This window comes from Sesamum indicum, linkage group LG1 (genome assembly GCF_000512975.1).
Source record: "Sesamum indicum cultivar Zhongzhi No. 13 linkage group LG1, S_indicum_v1.0, whole genome shotgun sequence".
NCBI classification, from domain to species: Eukaryota; Viridiplantae; Streptophyta; class Magnoliopsida; order Lamiales; family Pedaliaceae; genus Sesamum; species Sesamum indicum.
This window is the reverse complement of record NC_026145.1, coordinates 6,038,811-6,062,511: the sequence shown is the minus strand read 5'-3', so window position 1 is coordinate 6,062,511 and position 23,701 is coordinate 6,038,811. Positions and strand designations below refer to the sequence as shown.

The window sequence follows — 23,701 nt, the reverse complement described above, 5'->3', positions numbered from 1 at the left end:
CGTGTCCTCCCGACTGTATGATGACGTGTCCTCCCAACTGTATGATGACGTGTCCTCCCGATTGTATGATGACGTGTCCGGCTGAAATGGGCCTATTTCTTAAGCCTACCAGTTCAAAAAAGTAGCAGGTAAGCTTGTGGGCCTATCTTCCCTGTTGATGGGCTTTATCTGTCCTACTGGTGGGCTCTTATTCGTCCTGCTAATGAGCCAATTAGGCTAGTACGCCTACCTTATGGGCTTGGCCCAATAATTTTAGGGGGCATCATTAATCCCCCCACCCCCCACCCCACTCCAGGGTGCAAATCGTAGAGTTGGATTGCTGGAGTAGATGACTGTCCTGCAAAAAAGAGAAGAATTTTTCTGCTCGTCAGCAGGACGAGTCCCGTTGAGCTTCTTGCGTAATCCTGAACAACTAAAAGACTCTAACTAGAGAGTCATTTCTACTATGCTTTGTTGTTTCTACAGGTTAGTATAAATACTTAGCTGAAGAATACCCAATCTATTTGCTATGTAACAATGCTCCCTACATATGTTAGAGCAATGCTAAATAGGATAAGATAATTCTTAATCCAAGTAGCTAGGCCTTTATGGTGACAAGGCTGTAGGTTAAGGCAACCTGTTATACGGCAAAAATTGTTGACCTATTGTGCTCAATTGATGCTGCGTACTTGTTCCAAGTGCTCCTATCATTAGCGAAGAAGATGGGATTTCGTTAGTAGGAGAGATTATATCTCTAAGTAAATGAGTAAGGATAGAAATCAAGTAGTGAGTCAGTAACCAAGTTTAACTAGCATTATGCTAAAACAAATGTGCCTATAGAAGGCAGCTAGAAACTGAAGTGAGTGCGATAGATGGTAGCTGCTTGTAAGATATATGTGCCAGCTGGTGATGACTGTGTTGGATATGTGCGCCAGCAAGTGGCGGCTTATATGCTAAAACAAATGTGCCTATAGAAGGCAGCTAGAAACTGAAGTGAGTGCGATAGATGGTAGCTGCTTGTAAGATATATGTGCCAGCTGGTGATGACTGTGTTGGATATGTGCGCCAGCTACTGGCGGCTTATGTTACTGTGTGCACTAGCTAGTGGTAGCTTATGTAAGTGCGTACACAAGTTAGGGGAGACTTATTAAAAGTGCGCATTAGCTAGGGGCGACTTATGTAGAAGCCTGCGCCAGCTGGAGGGGCCTTATTAGGAGGATGCATCAGTTGGTGGAGACTTATCAGGAGCGTGGGCCGGCTAGTGGCAGCTTAAGTAAGTGCATATGCCAACTAGAAACGACTTATGTAAAAATATGCGCCCAGCTGGTGCCGACAGCTTATGTGGAGTTAGCTAAGAGCTTAAAAATGAGACTGCAAGTAACACAAAATGGGAAGCAAGAAATGCATTTAATGTTGTGAGATAATACTTGATTGCACGAATCGCAAGTTGTAAATGAAGAGTAGGAATTCAGAAATAATACTTCCTAAGGGTATAAGCATTGCATGATCCAGAAAGCCACCTAGAGATCCTCTACTTGCTCCTTGCTCCTTGCTCCTGTAGGAGACAACATCAGTCAATACCACCAGATCGGGAAGAATTTTGGTGATGAGAGAGTTTTTTCCTTCTCTTCATGCATTTTTTCTTTATCCACGTATTCTTTTAGGTAGCTGGCTTATATAAGCCTTTCTATCTCTTGCATCAACTAGCGGCACCGATTGATGTCCTGCCCATACTCCCTGTGGTACCTGCAAAATTATTTAGATTTTGGGAGTTGGGGACCTTTCTCTAAGCCTTTAGGCCGTTGTAAGGCGAGATGTTGGTCAATTACCATGAGTATTCTAGCTGGGCTGGTGATGAGCAGGGTATACTGCTCGTTTTTTGGACCCAGGGGAATGAAGCATCCTCTAGGCTCTCCCCTGCTCGTGCTGGAAGAGAACAAATTGTTCTCCTTCTACCTATCGTGATTGCTCCTTCCTACCAGCCAGGCATCCTCGAGTTCATGCACTTTTCAGCCGAGCCAGAACATCTAGGAAGTTAGTGCCTGGTTTCTTAGCTAGAGACTCGAAAAGAAGGGCTCCACAGAGTCCTTTGGTGAATGTACTAACTAGAATCTCCCAGTCAGTTGCTGGGACTTCAAGGATGGCTGAGTTAAAATGTTGGACATAGGTCCTCAAAGTTTCCTTCTCTTCCTGCTTGACACCGAAAAGGCTAACTGTTGATTTCATGTACTTCTTGTTGCTAGCGAACTAATGTTAGAAGAGAACTAAACTGTGCAAAAGGTCTAATTGATCCAGCAAGAATCTGGATAAACCGTTGTTGGGCAAAATTCGTTAGTGTAGTAAGAAAAACACAAAATTTGATACCATCAGTATTCCTATGCAGCAACGTTGCATTTTAGAACTTATGATGTGTTCAACTGGATCGATGGTACCGTCATAAGCAGGTAGATGGGAAGGTGCATGGAAATGATTAGGAAGTTCTTGCGTCATGATGTATTCACTAAAAGGAATGCCACGTTCAGCATTCATAATCTCTTTTGTCACCTGCTGGCAAAGTTCCACAATCTCCTTCTTCAGGGACTACTAGATACTCGGGGACTGATGTCCGGCTACGTACCTCTTTGCTCATAAATTCAACAGGGTTGGATCGATCCTGCTATAGCTCAACAGGAATTTGTTCGTGCATACCTTTACTTCCTGGTGTTCCTCCTCTTTCCAGTTAGGAAGAGGGACCTGCTTCATTGGCTTGAGAACCATGGAGGGTTGAATTGATGGTCTCCATGATGAATCGACGAAGCTATTCGTAGAAAAATAGATGAGGAACAGCAGGTTCAGCTGCTTGCTCACGAATTGGAGCATTGGTTCCTGGTTCTAGATCTGAACCGGGGACGTTAACATCTCCTAAGGTAGTGTCTGTAGGTAGAACAACAAATCCAGACGCAGCAGGGAGAGAAGAGTCTCCCTCATGATATATGTGGTTACCTCTGTTGTTGGAATTTGTCATTTTTCACGCCAAAGCTCTAGTGTTCCCACAAGCAGCGCCAATCATACATACCAGAAATTTCTCCACACCACAAAGGTCGAAGGATTTTCAGGAAAATCTAAAGATTATTGAATGACTAGCTTTGCAAAATAGAGGTTAGCACTTCAATGTTAAGTCAGTAATGGATTAGAGAAGAAATAAGAGGGAAAACTTGAATTAAAGTGAAAATAATGATGGGATATGATTAAAAATGATGAATATTCATGTGAAGTGCAAAATATAGGCTTAAAATAGCCTAAAACCTAAGAGAAAATAACCCAAGAAAGTGATAGTTTGAGATTAAAGAATGATGTTGTTTGGTATTACCAAAGATCTGAACAAAATCTCTATTTATAGGCCTGTATAGAATTGGATACTGACTGAGTTTTGTACGCGATTAGAAAGCTATATGAGTTGGCTGTCATACGCAACAAATCGTTGGTGACTTGGATAAGTATTGGTTGAGATAAGTGAGCTAAATTAAATCCTGTTAAATCTGCTTATAATTCTAGGAATTAGTTATTTATAGATTATCCACCTTTTGTCATCAATTTACTTGAAACCACCTAAAAATATTTTAAAATGACATGTACAAATCATGGGAGAGTTACCAAAAAAAGCATTCTTCTCCTTCGTGGGACTAATCTAATCAAAGTTTCTAAAATATTATGGTTTGTGCTACATTCTTCTCAATAATTTAAAGACTAAAGATATTCCTACAAACGTGTAAACGTTTATCATAGCAAAATAAAATGAACCATCATGAGATTTCTTTATGCAAACATGTACGCGTTGCCGTGGAGTGCCCGATATATGGCTAAATCACAATGGACTTAAATTTATACAATTATAAGTACTTTCTATTATTTAAAAAATTATAAATATTTTTTAAAATTATTGATAATCTAACAAATACCCCTAATGGCATTATATTGTAGGAAATATTTATTAGAATTTTTGAAAAATATTTATAATTTTTTAAATCATAAAGAATATTTATAATTAAATCAAATCTCAAGAGGGTAGGTTGTATATTCGTATATTTGTATATTATCGCATAGCAAGAAGTTAGACAACAACAATGTAAGTTCATCACACAAATTTACTACATGGTGGCAAAAGTTATTACAATGGAGGTATATACATATATAGATATATATATACCCCCATTTCTTACAAGTTTGTTAGCAGGGTTTTCTTATCTCAACATACAAATCTACACACATATATATGTATATACGACGTTCTTACACGGCTGATCTAACAGTTAACTAAGACCATTAGTTTCAAGTTACTTCACAATTGTTTCATGCTGAATTTCGTCCCAGATCAGAAGTCACCTAATGTTCATATAGCACAATCGACTGTCATAATCTATCGCTTGCGCTTGGACTTGAGAGATGTGGCCGACTGTGAGTTACTGTGCCAGTTGCGTTTCCTTTGGTTTATGAACCAGTTGTTTATTTGCTTCAGCTGCAGCCCTGTTTGTTCTACTAGCTTCGCCTTGTCGTCTTCCTGCACACGACCAGTTACGTGTGCATGAGCAATTTAATGAATAATGTGCCTAGACGTGCAATGATTTACTATTACGGAGGATTTCAAATCGTTTAACTCTATATTTTGTGACATATTGATGGATTTTAATTTATTTTGATATAAAACCATTCCAAATGATTTTTCTGAATCTTTTAATCCAAATATCTGGTTAATGAAGAAAACGGAATTTAGAGATTCGTCTGGACTTACAGTTGGATAAGGCCACTTTGAGTGCTGCTGCCACCAATTCTTGAGCACGGTGGTTGTGTCGCCAGGTAATTTCCCTGCCCTTCTTTTTCTTAATATTTCCTCTCTCACATCTTCGATTCTCGACTTGAATCCCTGCAATGGAGTTTCTAAATTACATCGTGCATAAAGACGACAATCTGCAGGGTCGACATGCAAGCAATATGCTTGAAAAATGTCATCAAGTTCATTCCTCTTCCAAGAGAACTGCATATCTTCCGGTTGAAAAATAGACTTCTTTTGAAGTCCAAAATCCGCTAGTGTATTTCTTTTACTTATGTATTCTGGATGACCTTCACTATAATGTCGAGCATCAGAAGAAGAAAAATTCACCTGTTTCAGCTCGATTTTGAGTTCCTGCCTCACTCTCTCCATCAAAGAACGTTCGGATTCAGTTGGAAGCAACGGGCCGAACCCCATTAGATCATGGCCGTCAGCTCCAGATTGATCTAAAGAGAAATCCATTTGCAGCTCATCCTCGTCGTCTGACATTGTAGCTCCGGTTCCTTCGCCCAGTGTTGCTCCTGCAGGAGGGGGACAACAACATTACAGTAATCTCTGTCTAATCTCTTCCTAATCTCTAGCAAAACACCTGCGTTCTACTACATATGTCCAACGGCTAAAATTGCATTTTCTTCACGTAGCTTGGAGTTAGAATATAAAAGTTAAATTTTCAATTATTCGTTTTGAGGATTTAATCACACAATCCATTGACTCAGTGAATGTCAGTCTAATTTAGTCGGAAAAATTTCCAGTGAATTTATCCTGGAATTCGAAGTTCTAGGGAACCTTTTGGAATAAAATCCATCAAACTGGGTCTGACATTTGCAACTGTACCCCAAAAATGTCCTCTTAATTTCAGAAAACAAAAATAATTTCCAAGCAAAATTTGAGTTTTCTAATTGAACTGAGATGGGAGCTGAGTCAATAGATATAGCGGATTAAAGACTAAAAATAAATAGATCAAGAACGAAAATCCATGCAAATTTATATTTCAACATAGACAGTGAAATGGAAATGTTCCATGAACGAAATATACATGCAAATTTAAGCATTTTGTACATCACAGATCAACACTGTATCTCGTATTACACACTTCATATATACAAACAGTGTGGACAAAAGTACGTAGTATTCTTTTTATTGCAAAAGTAGTAAAGAATTTATCCACATAACATGCATATATAAAGTTAATACGATACGAAATATGATACAAAGATATATAAAGTAATGGAACCATATATAGCTAGAATGCCTGTATATATATAGGAGGTAACATTCTTAGGCTAAATTAATTAGAGGAAGCCTTTTCTTAGTACAAAAATAGTTGTTAAATCAAAGTCTGGCATCACCACATACCAACTTGATCCAAAAGCAAGCAATCAAATCAAAGCAACATCAAATGCTTCATAAGTTGTCAGTGGGACAAATGAATAATAATGTCTTGGTTCATTGTCACTTGTTTTTGTTCCTTAATTCCATCACTCAAAACCCAATTACCATTTAAAACTCTCCTAACTATATAAAACTACTGAAGATGGATCCCACTCCCACCCACCTCTTGTTGTACGGTCACACTAACTTACAAGATCCTCAATCCCTTTCTTATCCTCTCGCCCACCAGAAGAATCAACCTACCCATTAAACAATCATATCAAATCAGTCCCTATATTTGATATTTTCATTAGCCAACAGCACACCCTTAAACCCACCGGACAACAATATAACTTCATGTCGGACTCAGATTTGAAATAGTTAAATCCAAATCTAAATTTCACTCTTTCTTCTCTAGTAAGAGAATTTCTATATTTAAATTACGGTGTTAAATGCAATTTTTATTCATTTAGATTATTTGGGATTTTTTTTTTTTAACTTTTGAGGGTAGTATTTTATTTGTATATTATTACGATGAAAAAAAAAAAGAATGAAATTTGAAAAAATTAAATAGAACATAATAAAAATGCTATCCTATAATGAAAATGCATTTAAGCCTTAAAGTTTTGTATCCCATAGTGTGAATTATTGTTTGCTGTAAGTTTCTTGTACTCTACTGATTTCTAACCCTATTATATGCCAGCTAGTTTCTTGATGAATAAGCCAAAAATACAAAGCAATCCCATAAGATTCCGTACAAGTTTGAGTAATTCACCATCTGTATCTGTGTGTATGTATATATATATATATATAGAGAGAGAGAGAGAGAGAGAGAATTGATTGTTACCGGTGAGAGATTGTAAGTTCTGTTCAATTTCACGGCAGGCCATGACAGCTTCAACAGCATGGACTCTGACATGTTGCTGCAGCTGCTCTCTAAATGAACACAAAACTAACAAGTACTGTGCCTGTTCATCCATAAATTTACACAGAACCCACACCCAGGGTAAAAATTCAAATCCACAATCAAACAATAATTAAAATCAGATTTCCAAAGAGAAAAACCCAAATAATATCAGAACTAGTGAAATAAACCCATGATGGAAAGAACAAGAAGAAAGGCGGAAAAAGAAAACCTACCAAGAAGTTGTCGAGTTCTTGGCGTTCATGTGGAGGAAGTGAGTGAGTGGCGTTTTGAGCGTAAGTGCGCAAGATGTGGTGGGACTGAGAGAGCTGCGCATCAATAAGTGGCAGCTGATCAATAGGGGTGGCCACACGCAGGCACGCTACGTGGGCGGAGAGCAGCTGCTCGTACAGCGGGTGGGTGGCGATCTCCGACTTGAGCTGGTGGTGCAACTCGCCGGAAACCGCCACGGACACATCATTAGCACTTATTCCTCCGATTCCTCCAGACCCCATCATACTTATCCCTTGCTCTTGCATATCTGGTACTACCAAAAATCAAGCCCGAGTTCGCCTTACACCGGAGTATCTATGTGCATATATAGTACAGTGCGAGTGGGGTAAATCAATCACTATTCACAAGTAATCAGTTGGCATCATGTAGAGAAAGAAACAAGAAAAATGGGAGTCGCGAGGAAATCAAAGCAAAAGCAGAAAAAGGGTTTTAAAGGCGATCGAGGCTGAGAGGTGGACCACTTGAAAAAGGGTTTCCTGTTTACACAAGCAAACCCTTCTTCACTGATTTCTTCAGACTTCCTTCCTTTCAGATACTACATATATATATATATATACACACACATATACATGTAGAGAGAGAGAGAGAGAGAGGGATTGTAAGTTGTATATATTGGGATCAGAGATACAAAACTTTCTGTACCTACTCAGCAGAGATGCAGATATTTACACAGAGAGAGAAAATGAAAGAGATGCAAATGTGCAGAGGAGAGAGAGAGAGAGAGAGAGAGGGATGGAATTGGAATTGGAATTGAAATTGAAATGAAATAGATAGAGAGAAGTTGGAGGGAGAGGTAGAAGAAAGAGCTGTAGAATCATTACCAAAAGAAGAGGGCAGAGAGGGTGGGAGAGAGGGACAGCTCCTGTAAAGATATAACTGATAAAGATGCATCAATCCCCTCATTTTTCCATATCATCTCTTCTTTTTTCTTTCTTTTTCATTTATTGGAGATTGGAGATCTTCCATCACATTTGTACTTCCAATTATTTCTATTTTTATTGTGTAAATAAATTATAAAAAAAAAACGATGAAGTTTTTTCACATGAAAAATGATAGTTATATTATTACATCTATATTTAAATAAATTGAACAACTAAATAATACATCGATTCAATCAATACATCAATATAATTAAATATTATAAAATAATAAATTCAAATAACTCATATTAAAATAAGACAAATACTCACATATTCAATAAAACTCGAATTGAGTCATGGGACATAACTAAGTCTCGTATATAACTAAGTAATTGTACCAAAATTTGAGATTGTTTAAAGACATAAGAGAAAAAATATAGAAAAGAAATGACGGTATAAAAAAGTATTTACATTTTATTAGTAAACTATAGAAGTTGTTCGGCAATTCCTTATAGCTCCAAATTTAAATTAATTTAATTTAAACAATTCAAAAGCAGAAGTTATAAATAAAAATTATCTTTTCGCCTTATTTTCATCAATAAGTTGATACAGACTTATTTTAAGCAGTTATAAACACTCCTTTCAGTATTCTCATAATAAAATATTATTATATGTCTCTTTTAAAAAAATAAAATACATAATTAGATAAATCAGAAATAAGGATCAATGCATTGTACACACGTATTGATGTGACACCATTATATAACACGGAATTGAAGAATTGTCTACTTTTTTTCCCTCTTGTACTTCATGGATATGTTGTAGTATATGTATACGAGGATTATTTATAACATTATTTATTGTACTAATTTTATAACTCTCGTGTTTCATACATTTGATATCTAAATCATGGTACATAGTTTATTATTTATTATAGTCACAAATTCGATGAAATTTGAGTAGTATATAATTTTTTGGTTTGATTTCGGAATATTAATTTACTATTTAAATACAAATTTTCGTACATCGACAATTAATATATTTAGTATTAGAGTAAATGTAGACCACAAACTAATATATTGTGCATAGATTAGACGTTGATTTTAATAATAAATTAGACCACCTACACAAACTATATATTATTTCTGATTATGACATTTCAATTGACAATATATAGATTAGAACAAAGGTCTTTTATTATAACATATGAATGAAATTATTATCATTTTTTTAACTATATATATCACTTGTTCATACAATATCCATTTAAGTACAACAAAAACAATACTTAAGTATTTTGACTGGTGGTGGGTCTGAACAGCCGGAGCAACAACATTTCAGAAAAGATAATTAGTTTATTTTTTCTGTTGGTTGTTTATGATTTAGTGTATGTTGATTTGGTTGTATTTTGACTTATGTTTGTTGACTTGGGAGTGTAGACATTGATATTATTTGGTAGTATTTTTCAATGATAACATCAATTATATTACTGTTGTTGTATTATGAGTATCTTTTTGTTAATATTTGTTGTTCTTGTTTGAAAAATTCAGATTTTGGTATTAATGGAATGTATTTGATGGTATAATGACCAAGATATTAATTTGGGTATAGAAATTAAAAATTCTGCCCAAATAAATAAAAATAAAATTAGAGACGGAAAATTTTGAAAGTTTAGAGCCCGAATCAGAGATGGATTAGAGACGGAAATTATCAAACAAATACTTTACATTTAGAGACGGATTAGAGACGAAAAGTTCTTTTTTTATCGACGGAATCAGAGACGGATTACCTACGAAAATCAAAGATGAATTACACTTAAATTTTCTTCTTGTTTGTCGACAGAATTGGCGACGGAATGTTCCGTCTCAGAATTAGAGAAGGAATATTTCCGTTGCTAATAATTTCGCGACGGGGCTTTCAGCCACGGACTTCGGCGATGGATTTTTCCGTTGCTAATTTGTTTTAGAGATGAAATTCCTACTTTCCGAGATGAAAATTTTCGTCTCTGATACCTTGTTTTCTTATAATGCTTGTTGGTCGTGAATTTTTGGAGTGTGGTTAAAATATTTGTTATGGTTAAAAAAATATCAAAAATATTTGTTATGGCCATAGCTATGACAAAAATAGTTTTCGAGATTGATAATTTAAGTTTTTCCATCGTTTTTTGTTTAATTATAATTAATAATATTTATTTACTATAATTAATTCATAACCAATAAAATTGCATTCAGTACTAAATTTTCTTCTAGTGTGACTATTTCAGAGACATTTTTCAAATCCCACTGATTTAGATAAAATAACACATAAAATAGAAAATCCAAACTGCAACTATATATATACCCTTCAAAATTCAAGCAATTAATCCACATGCATACTATAATTACTTAATTGAATATTTTACTTTGAATTGGTACATATTATTAAGAAATGTTAAAAATAATTAAAGTTTGAAATAATCACTAATTAAATAAATTAATTATTTTCTATATTATAAATAACCCTAGTGTAAAAATTATGGCCAAGTAATACTATCTATGAAACCAAGTGCAAAAATTTTAATTTTTAATCAGGGTTAATCAACATTTTCTTAATTTCAATGATGGCTAAAATATTGGCATATTTTTTGTTGTGGATAATGTTTTAACTTTAACCGCAGAAATAAAAGGTAATAGTCTTTAGACGACTGTAATTTTTTTATATTTATATATAGAAATGGTGGATACATATTGTTACATCAATATAAATAAATTGATAAATATATCAATTTGATGAATAAATTCACAGTATAATAAAGAAATATTATAATAAATTTATATTAAATGAAACAAATACTCGTACATCTACTGAGACTTGAACCATAATAATTACCTATGATGACACAAAATCATATTTCTTTTAATATATATATATATATATATATATATTAGTACACCATCTTAGTTGTGATGCAAATTAAATGTTAGTGTCAACATTGATTTATTTATTTTAGGTGTTGGGAATTTAATTCTTGTCTAATTATTTTGCCTATGTGTTTCCTTTAATTAATGCATGTATATATATAGTACATGCCATCCCATTTATGTTAGGTTTCTAATTAATATTATTTCCTTGGTTAATATGATATTTATTGAGAAGGTATTTGGCTAAGCGTATAAGTTTTTAAAATATTTTATAAAATGTTAGAGAGTTTATAAGCTCCAATAAAGTATTTGACTATTTTTTCTAAAAAGAATTTATACGATCTCAAAATAAGATGTTTGGGATCTTATAAGCTCTTTAAAAAACAGTTAACTTTCTTAATGTTTTTATAAGATCTTATAAACTATATAAAATTAATATGTTATAAGACAAAAATATCCCTATTCATACACTCACACACTCTCCTCTCCTCTCTCTCTCTCTCTCTCTCTCTCTCTCTCACACACACACACACACACACACATACACACACACACACATTTTTGTCATTTTGCCAATAAAAGAACTTATTATGCCAAACGCCCTAAATCTTACAAGATGTTTTCACATCTTTTAAATTTTAATATCTTATTTTATCCATACACTTTATGAGCGTATTTTTAGAATAAGATTCAATATTTATAAGCTCCTAAAAACATCGTATAAGATGTAGGAACTTATAATATGTTTTTAAATAGCTTAGCCAAACACCCTCTTAGTAGTCATTTGATTATTGGTCTAAATATGGATCCATGGTATACGGAAATCCTATTTGTAGAGAGAGTTCTCAAAATAAAAAATTACAAAAATAAAACTAATTCTTACAATTTTAGGAATTATATATCTTTTTAGGGTTCTCTTGTTTTTTCCTATGTTGTGTCACTCCCCCATATAAGTCCTGTTATATATATTATTGATACATGGCACACTTAATATATGTGTAAAAATATTTCAAAATTATAAATAATTAAATTTTATATTGATGGGTTGATCATAGTCATAGAATAGTTGATTCAAATTATAAAAATGTGCCAAAAATTGAAGTGTGTGCAAGTTTGAAGGGTTTTTTAATAGATATATTAAAAACATTAAAATTATTATTATAATCAAATTTAATTGAATATTAAATGAATTAATGGATAAAGTTGGATATTTAAAAGTTGGTATGACAAACATGATTTTGTTTTATAATATTATAGATATTATTCATAACATGCCAACAACTTTTTTTATTTATTTGAACTATATTTATATATAGGCAAAATTGCAAAGTTGATTTTGTATACATAGGGGGGTTGGCAAAATTAATTTTATAAGTAAGGGACAGACAATTTTGGCCCTAAAAGTTTTAATTTAGTGCAACTTTGGTCCTTTCGCCTACCAACTAATCTCAACTTAAATACATGCTTCTTAATTCTCAGCTCTTATGTGGTTGCTGACATGGCCTGGGCATGGATGTGGGGTGAGGCTAGGCGGAGTTGTGTCCATGGCGGATGTTGATGACGAGAAGGAGTCGCGATGAGGAGGAGTTAGCGACAAACAAAGGATGCCCAAATGTTCGAAAGTCTGAAAAAAATTAAAATTAATCAGTAGAAAATGATACGATGGGCTCTCCAATGGGGGCGGTCTAGAGGTGAGAGGATGTCCTATGGTGGAGGGTTGATGGGGGTAAGTTTGACAAATTGCGACAGCGATGTGAAAATGGCGTTGGTGAGATGTAACTGAAGAGTTGATGAAAAAAGATGGGAGATGATGCCTTAGGAGCGTTGGAGGGCCGCCAAACTTTTGGTGGAGGGCTGATGTCATGGGTCGAACGATGGCTAGCTAATCGACGGAGAAGACAAAGTGGCCTGCCCAATGCCATGTCAGCAAGCCCACCCAATGTCATGTCAGCAATCATGTAAGACACCACGTATTTAAGTTAAGATTAGCTGGAGCCAGAACCCTAAACCCCAATTGTCCAACTAATTTCTGGGTAATTTTGAAAGAAAGGACCAAATTACCACTAAATTAAAACTTACAGGACCAAGACTATCAATCCAATACTTACAGAACTAATTTTGCCACCGTCTATACTTACAGGACCAATTTTTCAATTTTATCTTTGTATATATATTTGAAAGGAAATATGTATATTTTATTTTATATTTATATATATTGCATAAAAATAATATTTTTATAAATTCAAATGATGTTTTAAAATAATTTTAAGTTTTCATGTATACATAAGCAACATATACTTTGAAAGGTTTAATATTTTAAAGTCGCCTATAAATTTATTAAAAGAAATTAGTCTTTCAATAATATTTTTGCTTCATATTAATAAAGTTAATGCAATATTATTTATGAAAACATATATTGTTTTAATATCTTAAGAAGTCTAATAAAATCTGGCAGATCCGATCCACAGGAGTCTCGAGTCCAAAAAATCTTGACCGGTCAAGTCTGGGATTTTGGCAAACCCCCATCTAACCCGACCCATTATCATCCCTACATTCCAACTCAAACAAAGTTCGTTTATTCAATTGAAAGTTTCAATCTAAAGTATTTATTTCGAAAAAAAGAATCCATTAATTTCAGCTGCCCTAACTTAATTTATTTATCATATGAATTTATTATTTAAACGCTAAAAAAATATTTATTATTTTATCGTTTGGAAATTGGAACCCAAGAAGTATGATCTCTAGGGGCATAATAGTCTTTCCATTATATTTGTTATTTAAGAAAGTCGGCTGAGAGTTGAGCTGTCGCTCTTACTCTTCAATTGCCGCTACCCATTTAGCTTCACATAGTTTTTTGCCTAACTCGCCAGTACAAAATGACGACTTCGTACCAACCGTTAACGTATGATTTTCAGACCAAGTTGTTGGCTTATAGCTTAAAACTCAAAATACGCCTTTAGTTAGATGTAGTTGTGAAAGTTAGTACATTAACCACCGTAGTCTTTTTATCTCATGTGAATAGAACGGTAAATTAGGGGCCATCAGTATAGTAAATTTTTAGGATAAATGCATTTTCTGTCTTATAATTTAGGATCTTTTTATTGTTGGTTCCGTTAGTTATGAAATTTCTATTTTTGGTTCAACAACTTTTAAAAAATAGTATTTTTAATCTTATGACACATTTTTATTATATGTTTTAACAAAATTACTAGAGCCTTTATATTTTCGGTCCAATATGTTACAAGATTCTTATATGCTTTCGGTCTCATAACTTTAAAAAGTAGCATTTTTGGTCTCATGCACTTAATGGTCACGTAACCTTTTCCGTTAAACATTTAACAAAAAGATGTAATAGAACCAAAATTGCTCTTTTTTTAAAGTTACGGGACCACAATGAAAAATTTCATAATTAATAGGATCAAAAGTAAAAAAGCTCTAAATTACACGATGAAAAATACTATTTTCCCTAATTTTTTACAGAGGTGAGTTTGAAGTTTTTGTCGCTGTAAAATGTTTCATTTAAACAATAGTTATTACCCAGATGACGAGTCTCTCTGTATAGCTTAGCTAGGGGTATTTGCAACTGTTTAAAATATGTACTTATTAGCCTATTATTGAAAATATTTTTTTTATTTATAATTTTTATTTTTGAACTACTTAAGTTGATTTAAATCAAAAGTTATAAGTAACTCACTATTACATACTACAATTTATTCATAAAAATCTAAATATTAAGTTATTTTTTCAAACGCTCTGAGTTTAATTTTATTTTATTTTTCACTTGTACTTTCATGCGCTCCCAATTTCACTACTAATTTACATATATTTTTTTTACAATTTATGCAGATTATAAAAGTAGATGCTATTGTAAATAGCCCTTAAAGGGCTGTGTCTGGATAAGTTTATAAGCTGTTTTTAAATATTTTATAAGATCTGGTGGTATACAAGACGTACAAAGTGTTTAGTAACTTTTCTTGTAAGAAAAAAGAGCTTATAAGATTTAAAAATAAAATATTAGGAGTTCTTCACTTATTTTAAATCTTAAGAAACTCGTTCAAATCAATTAACAAAGCTTAATCAATAATAACACATAATAAGCTTCATCTTCTTATTTTATACAAATACTTCAAGAAGTGTATTTTGAAAAATACGATCCAACATCTTATAAATTCTAAAAGCATTTTATGAAACAACATTAAATACTTATTTTGTCCTATAAATTAGGTTATTAGCGTTTTTGTTCTTTAATTTTTTAGGATATTATTTTGTTCCTACATCTTTTTAATTTTTACAATTTCAATCCTTTTTTCACCGGAATTCATTACAACTGAATATGTATATTAGGACACTTTTCTTGGGATGTTTGTTTTACCTGTCTCAAAAGAATTATATTAGGACACATGTTTAATTGTGTCTCATCATTAGCCTTAATGAGAAACTTAAATATATATACTAAATTTAACTAATGATATTTTACTTTTATTTGATATCTTTTATTTATAAATAATTACATTTACACCCCTTCACCTATTGCTGTTTTACACAAATCATTCCTACCTTTTAAAAAATTACAGAAACTACCTTTGACAGCCTTTAAAATCCCAAAATGCCCCTATTTGATCAGGTCAAACTTTAATATAATTTTTTAAGGACAAAAATACTCTTAGGGGTGCCTACAAAGAAAAAGCGGGATTTGAGGCGGATCTAAGAATGTTCTTTTTTTTTTTTTTTTTTCATTTAGAACGGTTTTGAATTGATGGGAATTAATTTGAATCGAATTTTGAAACGATTTTGGAACGATTCACCTTCAGTCCGTATAGAGAGAGTTACAATATTTAGGAACAGTTGATGAAGGACTGTTCCAATTTAGAACGGTCACTGTAACAGATTGTTGGTTGGCTCTCCAAATATTGATTTTGTGTAAAAAAATATTTTTAATTATAACGGGTTGAATGAAATTTGGAACGGTTATATTATTTATTCTGGGTCACTTTTGGAATGGTCTTTGTAATATTCATGCCTGAATTTTGGAGCTATATTTATATATTTTTATGAAATATTTAGGAACGGTCATTGGAATGGCTTGTTTGTCAATCATTTCATTAGTATTAGGCATGGTCAAATTTTTGCTTAGAACAGTCTCTTGTAACCATTTTAGGAATGGTCAATCTTATTTAGTAACACATATATAAAACTATTTTAGTAACAGTACAATACAAAAAAAAGGCGAAATTTGGGGCGGATTTTGGAACCATTTTTTTTGTTGGTTTTCAAGACACAAAACTTATTTGGACTGAATTTTTGACGATTTTGGAATGGCTTGTAATCCATCCTTACAGACAGCGTTACAAAAATTTAGGAACGTTTTTGGCAAAACAATTCCTATTATGGACAGTAATTGTAACTATCATTGAAATCTGTTCCTAATATTGAATTTATCCAATTCCTTTTTGTTTTCCGAATAGGAACACTTTTTATGGGTTTTGGTATGGCTAAATTAATTTTTTTCAAGGAACTTTGGAATGGATTTTGTAATACTCGTGCCTCAATTTTGGAACTATTTCTATTTATAATGGTAATAACTATAGGAATGGATTTTGGAACTGTATAGAGCCACGAATTTTGGAATGGTTAGTCTTACACACGTTTGTAGAACTTTTTAATAATGGTATTAAGAACATGTATTCTTTAGTTTGGAACACGTATTATAAACTGGAATAGTAATGGTATTTGGAACGGCTAGCCAATAATTAGAAATACTTGTTTTAAATGATTGTAGCAATGGTATTCGCAATGGTCCGTCCAGTTTACGAACACGTGTTTAGAACTATTTTAGTAACGGTATTTATTTAAATTTGTAATATTTTCTTTACAATTCCTAAAATCGTTCCTATTTTTTGAATTTTGTAATTTATTTATAATTTTATAAATTATTGATATTTTATAATTTATTAATATATTTAATAAATTTGAATAAATAAATAAATTTATACATTTTAATAAATTTTCATATTTAATTGAATTAATTTAATGAATTTTTAATTAATTGTATTTATGAATTTAATTAACTGAATAAATATAAAATAATGGAATGTAATAAACATTATGAAACATGAATAATTAAAAAAAATATTGTATTAATATGAAAAACTATTTACTTACAAAAATAAAAAAATATAAAATCTAATTTAACCCTTTCTCGTCAGCGACGTCCATATCGTCCTAATTCGAGCCCGGTGGTCTGTCGGAGGTGGTGCTGCGGTCGAGGAGGGCCATCATGAGCTCGAGGCGACCGATGCGATTCTCCATAGCCGTTTGGCGGTGGCGGTGGCGGTGGGGGTAGCGATGGTGATGTGAATGTGCGGCTGGAGACGTGGACCTCAGAACCAAGGCTGAATACTTGGCCCTTGTTCTTGCCTCCGACTACAACCAACCACATCTACTGCTCCGCCGTCGCCACCAAAGCCTCCGATTTGACGGGGCATCATGGTCCTCGACCATGGGTTGAGGCTGACGATCCTCTAGCAGCTTCTAGAACGTCTCCTGCAAAACAAACAAAATTGTTAGTACTTTTAACGAAGAATTAATCATTAAAAAAATAATATTAATAATTTAGGTACTTACAGCCACCTTTACCGCCCTCGGCCCGCTTCAGCCTCCGTCCTCTTTTTTCTTGTAGCACCGCTCAAATAATTCCATCTGCTTGGGGGCCGGCAAGCTCTGTCTCCTGTAGAAGAAAAAAACAGTCATCATCGTATTTAAATAATGATAAAGCATCGTATTTACTTACCAAGTTCCTGTTATGCATGCCGACTGAGAAATAACCCCCTCATGCTACACAATCAAGGACGCCTTGGGGTTCGCCGCCCCATTGGCCTTATTCTTCGAGGACTAATGCTAGAAGTTCTCGATGACATAGTAAATCTGGAGAAATAGCCAGACCTTGCTGGCCAACCAGAGTGGCTTGACCAGGCTGGACCGAACAACGAAAAAAACCTTCTGGATGTACTTGCCGGCCCACATGTGGAAGATCCAGAACATGGACTCATTGTCACAGTCCCACCAATAGGTCATCTGCAGTATTAAAATTAAACAAGACATGATTTTGCATCGCATGGTCAGTACGATATTTCGATTGCACACCAGCAGGGTGCAGGTACTTCACAGACTCAAGTTGGTCAAACTGATAAAGAAGATAAAAAGGATGATGAAGACAACTTCGAGGACTACGAAACTACATAATGCATATTTTTTTAATAAAATATTTTTATTTTGCAATGTTATAAAATAAAAATAAATTATAGCAGTGAGGAATTTAATAATTTTTTTTTGATTTTCTATAATTTTAGAAATTTTTTAATACATTTATGAAATTTTGAAATTTTGGAAGAAATTCTGTAATTTTGAAAAATTATGAAATTTTACAAAAACAGATAAAACAAATTTCATTTCTGTAATTTTAAAAAAGTTTTAGAAGTTTTATAAATATTTTAGAAAAATTTCATAATTTCTTAATTTTTTTTGTTTTCTATAATTTTAAAACAATTTTGAAAAAATTTCATAATTGCTGAATTTTTTTTGAATTTCTATATTTTAAAAAAAAATTCAGAATTTTTTTCATGATTTCTGATTTTTTTAATTTCTGTAATTTTAAAAAAAAGTTTAGAAAGTTTTCATAATTTCTGAAACTTTTTTGATTTTCTGCAATTTTAAAAAAATTTCAGAAATTTTCCATAATTTCTGATTTTTTTTTGGAATTTTTGTAATTTGTGTAATTTCAATAATTTTAGGAAAAATATGGACCTGAACACAATTTGTAGAAAAATTATGTATTTTAGGGAAAAATTGGACCTTAATGTAAGTTTTAGGAATAAAATTCGACCTTAATGAAATTTTAGGTGAAATTTAGACCTTAATGTAATTTTATGCAAAAAGCGGACCTAAATACAATAATAAGAAAAATTATGCATTTACAAAAAAATTGGACATTAATGTAATATTCGGCAAATTTGGACCTAAATGCAATTTTTAGGAGAATTATGTATTAGATGGAAAAAATTGAATGTTAATGTAATTTTACTCAAAAGTTGGACCTTATTGCAATTTAAAGGTATATTATGCATTTTTGGAAATCAAATGGACCTTAATGTAACTTTCGACAAAAACCTTAATGCAATTAGTAGGAAATATTTAGAGCTTATCTAATTAAATGCAAGTTTTAGGAAATTAAATAATGGACCTCAATGCCAATTTTAGGAAAATAATGGGATTTAATGAATTTTTTATAAATGTTTTAATGAAAAAATTGGTTTGATTTTCCATTAGCAAGATGATAATAGACCCATATTTTCTTTATCCAAAAACGGATCGAGGAGCGATGAAAGAAATAACTGATTAGTCTTTCTACTATAGGCATTATTTTTTTCTTTTCCAAAAATAATTAAGAAAAACTCATGGTAACCATTCGAACAGATGAAATTAGTAATATTATCCGTGAACGTATTGAACAATATAATAGAGAAGTCAAGATTGTAAATACCGGTACCGTCCTTCAAGTGGGCGATGGTAGGACCTTAATACAATTTTTAGGATAAATTTAGACTTTAATGTAAATTTTAGGAATTTTACAAAGAAAATATAATTTTATCAATAATTAAAACAATTACGTGTCTTTAATGTAATATTTTTTTTTTAAATTGTATATTGTGATGATCGTGCTCTGCCTCCCCTAGGACGAGGTTGTGGTCGCGCCGCTGCCGTAGCCATCCCAATCCTCCCCGGGATGAATTAGCGGATGCACCCCCAACCCCCCCATCCTTAGAGGCTGTGTCTCAAGCCCCGCCGATTCCTACAGACACCCCTGCAGTGGGGTCAGATGCGGTAGGGCCCAGTAGTTCACAGGTCCCGGCTCGGCCGTGGGATGCACCACCACCACCACCACTACTTCCCCCAGTGGCCTAGAGGCATTACATCAGATGTGGCAGGGCCCAGTAGTTCACAGGCCCCGGCTCCCCCAGTTGCGAGGTACATACAAGAATTTACTAAATTATTTTATAAGTTTTTATTTTAAGATTGATTTTAATATTTTTAATTATTATTTTTAGATCCGATCAAGATTTTCACACTACCATCAATGTTGGGGTCAAAGGACATTATTAGCATCCCTGGGCCAACCTATTGCAGATCCATATCAACACCAATCATTCTAGTTCCAAAAACTAAAGGTAATAATAATATTATTTAATTTTAAGTAATAATTGTATTTTTAATTTTAAGTAATAATTATATTTTTTAATTTTAAGTAATAATTATATTTTTTAATTAAATATTTATATTTTTTTAATTTGTCAAATTTGTAGATACCGTATTGGTGGGATTGCGACGATGAGTCGATGTTCAAACTCGTCAAGTCGCAGGTAGGGAAGTTCCTATGAAAGCGATTTGCTGACACCCAAAACTTAGCCCGACCATTGCGGTTGGCCAAGGAGATCTGGCGCCAGCTCCTGGAGTTCTGGTCGAGCCTAGAGTTCCAGGCACAACCGACTAAGAATAAGGTCAACCGGGCAGCCAACCCAAAAGCAGTTGCCACCATCTACCACTGGGGGTCGTCATCTGTTGGAGCGCACAAGCGCAAGATGGTAAGTGTTTTAACGCATATTAGTAATTTTATTTATTTTTTATATTTCTAATCTTTTTTGAAAAATATTTTTGAACAGGAGACACAACTCAAACGCCGCATCACTTAGATGCATGTATTCGAGAAAGTCTACAAGAAAGAAGGAGGACGACCGGTGGAATTGCCCGAGGGAGAAGGAGGTCGCAGTAAGTAACTAAAGTAAACGATGCAATTTATTATTTTAATTTTAATTTATTTTTAATCTAATTATTTAACATGTTCCCAGGAGATGTTCTTTAGGATGATGAAGGAATGCCAGAGACAGGACAACAGCAATGAAGAACCTCTATATTTGTCTCAAGGCTTCGTGGCCCCAAACGAACAGCAGGTCTAGATGTCAACAACTGGCGGCCAAAAAAGGGGTCGAGTGTTCGGTCTTGGCTCCGAGGCCCACCACTCGGTTGCTTGAATTTTACAATCTAGCCGTTCGATTGCTCCATCGCCCTCGCCACCACAGCCGCACCGCCCCGACCTTGATGATCGGGTATTGGCCCTCGAGCGTTACATCAGAAGCATCGACCCCAGGCCCGATCATCTGGTGCCCCAGCCTGCAGCTGATCTCCCGGCACCCAATGACGACGATGAATATGCGGCCACATGGGATAATAATTTAGATTAGGATTTTTTTTTGTATTTTCTAAAAGTATAATTTTATTTCGTATTAAATTATTATTTGTTTGTTATATTATGTGTTTCTTATAATTCACTTATTTAATTTTACAAAAATAAATATTAAAACATATTTAAATAAAATTAAATGAAATAAATATTAAAATATATTAAATAAATAATAATTTTTGTAACTGCATGGCTTTCGTAGTACACCAAGAATAGATAAAATTGTTATGTTGTTACAAAGACTATGCGAAAAATAGTTATCAATTTCGAAGTTGGCCTTTCCAAAAATCGTTACAAAGGCAGTGACAAAAGCAGATACAATATAATTCAAAACTGTTATAAAGAGTATTACAGAAATCGATACAAATATCGAGCAGAACCATACCTAAATATGTTATAGAGACCGTTACAATAACAATTAAATCAATTTCTACTGAGTAGGTACAAAAGTAGTTCCAAATTCATTCTTTTTCATGAGACTAGATTTGTAACGGCTTATAAAGGCCGGTACAAAGTGTTGGAATAGGTGACCAAAATCTAATTAGATTGACAGTTTTGAGAACTATTCAAGCAATCTTTATTTAAGCAATATTGTCCCGACGAACATGATAAGTATTCGTCTTTGGCACATGTATCTGTTGTGCTTACAAAATTACGTTATGCACTGCTTTGACGTCACAACAGATACTCACAGACCACTTGATAACCCATGTAGTTGGTCTGCGCATTAGATGGCAACTATAAAATCAATTTCTGAGGGTTGGTGTAAAATGTTCCAAGTCGAGGACATTAAGACTAGGTATCCATAGTCCTATTGAGACTTGCACTGAGTATTACCTCATTGGATGAGTATCGCATTTCATCGGCGACAGACGTTGGACGTCTATAGATTTTCAGTAGGTTAGTTGACAAGGTGGTCAACTAACTGAACTGACTCGCGGGGATCACCATATGGAAGCCTTTGGAGGTTTGGTTGGTATGACTTAAGTCACCGGCTTCGATAGTATTGGAGTAGTCTTCAGACTTAAGGAATCACGGCAGTCATGTGCATACAATGACTGTATCTTGGATTTGTGTGAGAGGTGATTGTGTCACATACATGATCGTCATAAGCCTTGTCTAATGCAGTCGGAGTATCTAGCGATGATAGTGAGTTCCAAGAAGAGGGTCCGTCCCATGTCAGTATGTGACAGAGGTATCTCCTATACACTTGGAGATGTATTCACACTTTATAAATCTGTGCCCACAGTCGTTGATCGAATAGGAAAAGGAGGTTCCTATGTTGAAAAACTTGGCGTAACGCGATCTGAAGTATTAAGCATTGACTTTTAGTCCAGGATGAGAATCGATACCTAATTCCATACCCTAGATTGAGATTAGAAGACGATGGACAGAAGAATCGTACTCGTATGGACTCGAGAGCCTAAATGTTCACACGGTAATTCACCTAGTCTCTAGTGCCATATACCTTTGCTAGACGGCCACCCATGGTGATGGGCTTTCTTAATTAAGGGTTAATCAACAATAATTAATTAAATTTGAAGTTTATAATAGTGTTAGACACTAGCCCAAGTCTAGTTGAAAGGTGAACCTAAAGAGTCATACACAAATCACCAAAAAGGAACAAGGAATTAATTCCACAAGTAATTGAATTACTTACAAAGAGAGATCCATTGGATGGAAAAGGCCCAAAAATAAATTAATGACATTAATTTGTATTAGGTTTATCCTTATAATTTAATAAGTTGGATCTTGTTAAATAATAAGGCTAATTTGGCTTTATGTATTTAATTAGATTAAATACAATTTGGCCCAATTAAATGGATTTTTTAAAAATTGAATTTACATAAAAATTCATTGGCCTTGTAACTTTTTTTAGGGGAAAATCAACCGAGCCCTATTGCATTGAGCCAATGAAAAATTCTATGAAAGGAAATAAATGGCTAGCAAACTGCAATTTTAGAAAGTGCAATTCTAACCATTTTTTGGGGTTTCTTTATTTGGAATAAAGAGAAATATGCCTTGTAGATAATAGAATGTATTTAGAAGCATTCTTAATTATCAAACAATGTATATATTTATATATATATATGTGAAATGTAATTATTTGGTAAATAATTATAATCATTATTGGACAACAAAAAAAAAAAATATCCCCCTCTGTTCCACCATTGACTCGGCCACCCCCTCTCTTTCTTGCACAAGGTGCAATTTTCTTCTCTCTTTCGCTTCTCCCAAAGAGGACGTAGAGATCCCAACTCTAGTGTGGTGTGGCAAATTAAAGGGCAGCTA

The 23,701-nt window shown here is 33.6% G+C and overlaps 1 protein-coding gene across 1 annotated transcript; it reads right to left on the bottom strand.

Moving 5' to 3' along the window:
- Positions 4,086-7,600, bottom strand: LOC105157331 (homeobox protein HD1). Its single transcript, XM_011073730.2, has 5 exons — positions 7,298-7,600; positions 7,005-7,125; positions 5,117-5,307; positions 4,748-4,879; positions 4,086-4,516 (listed from the first exon to the last, which is right to left on the bottom strand). Exons 1-5 carry the CDS (start codon positions 7,598-7,600, stop codon positions 4,376-4,378), a joined length of 888 nt encoding a protein of 295 aa, XP_011072032.1. The 3' UTR covers positions 4,086-4,375.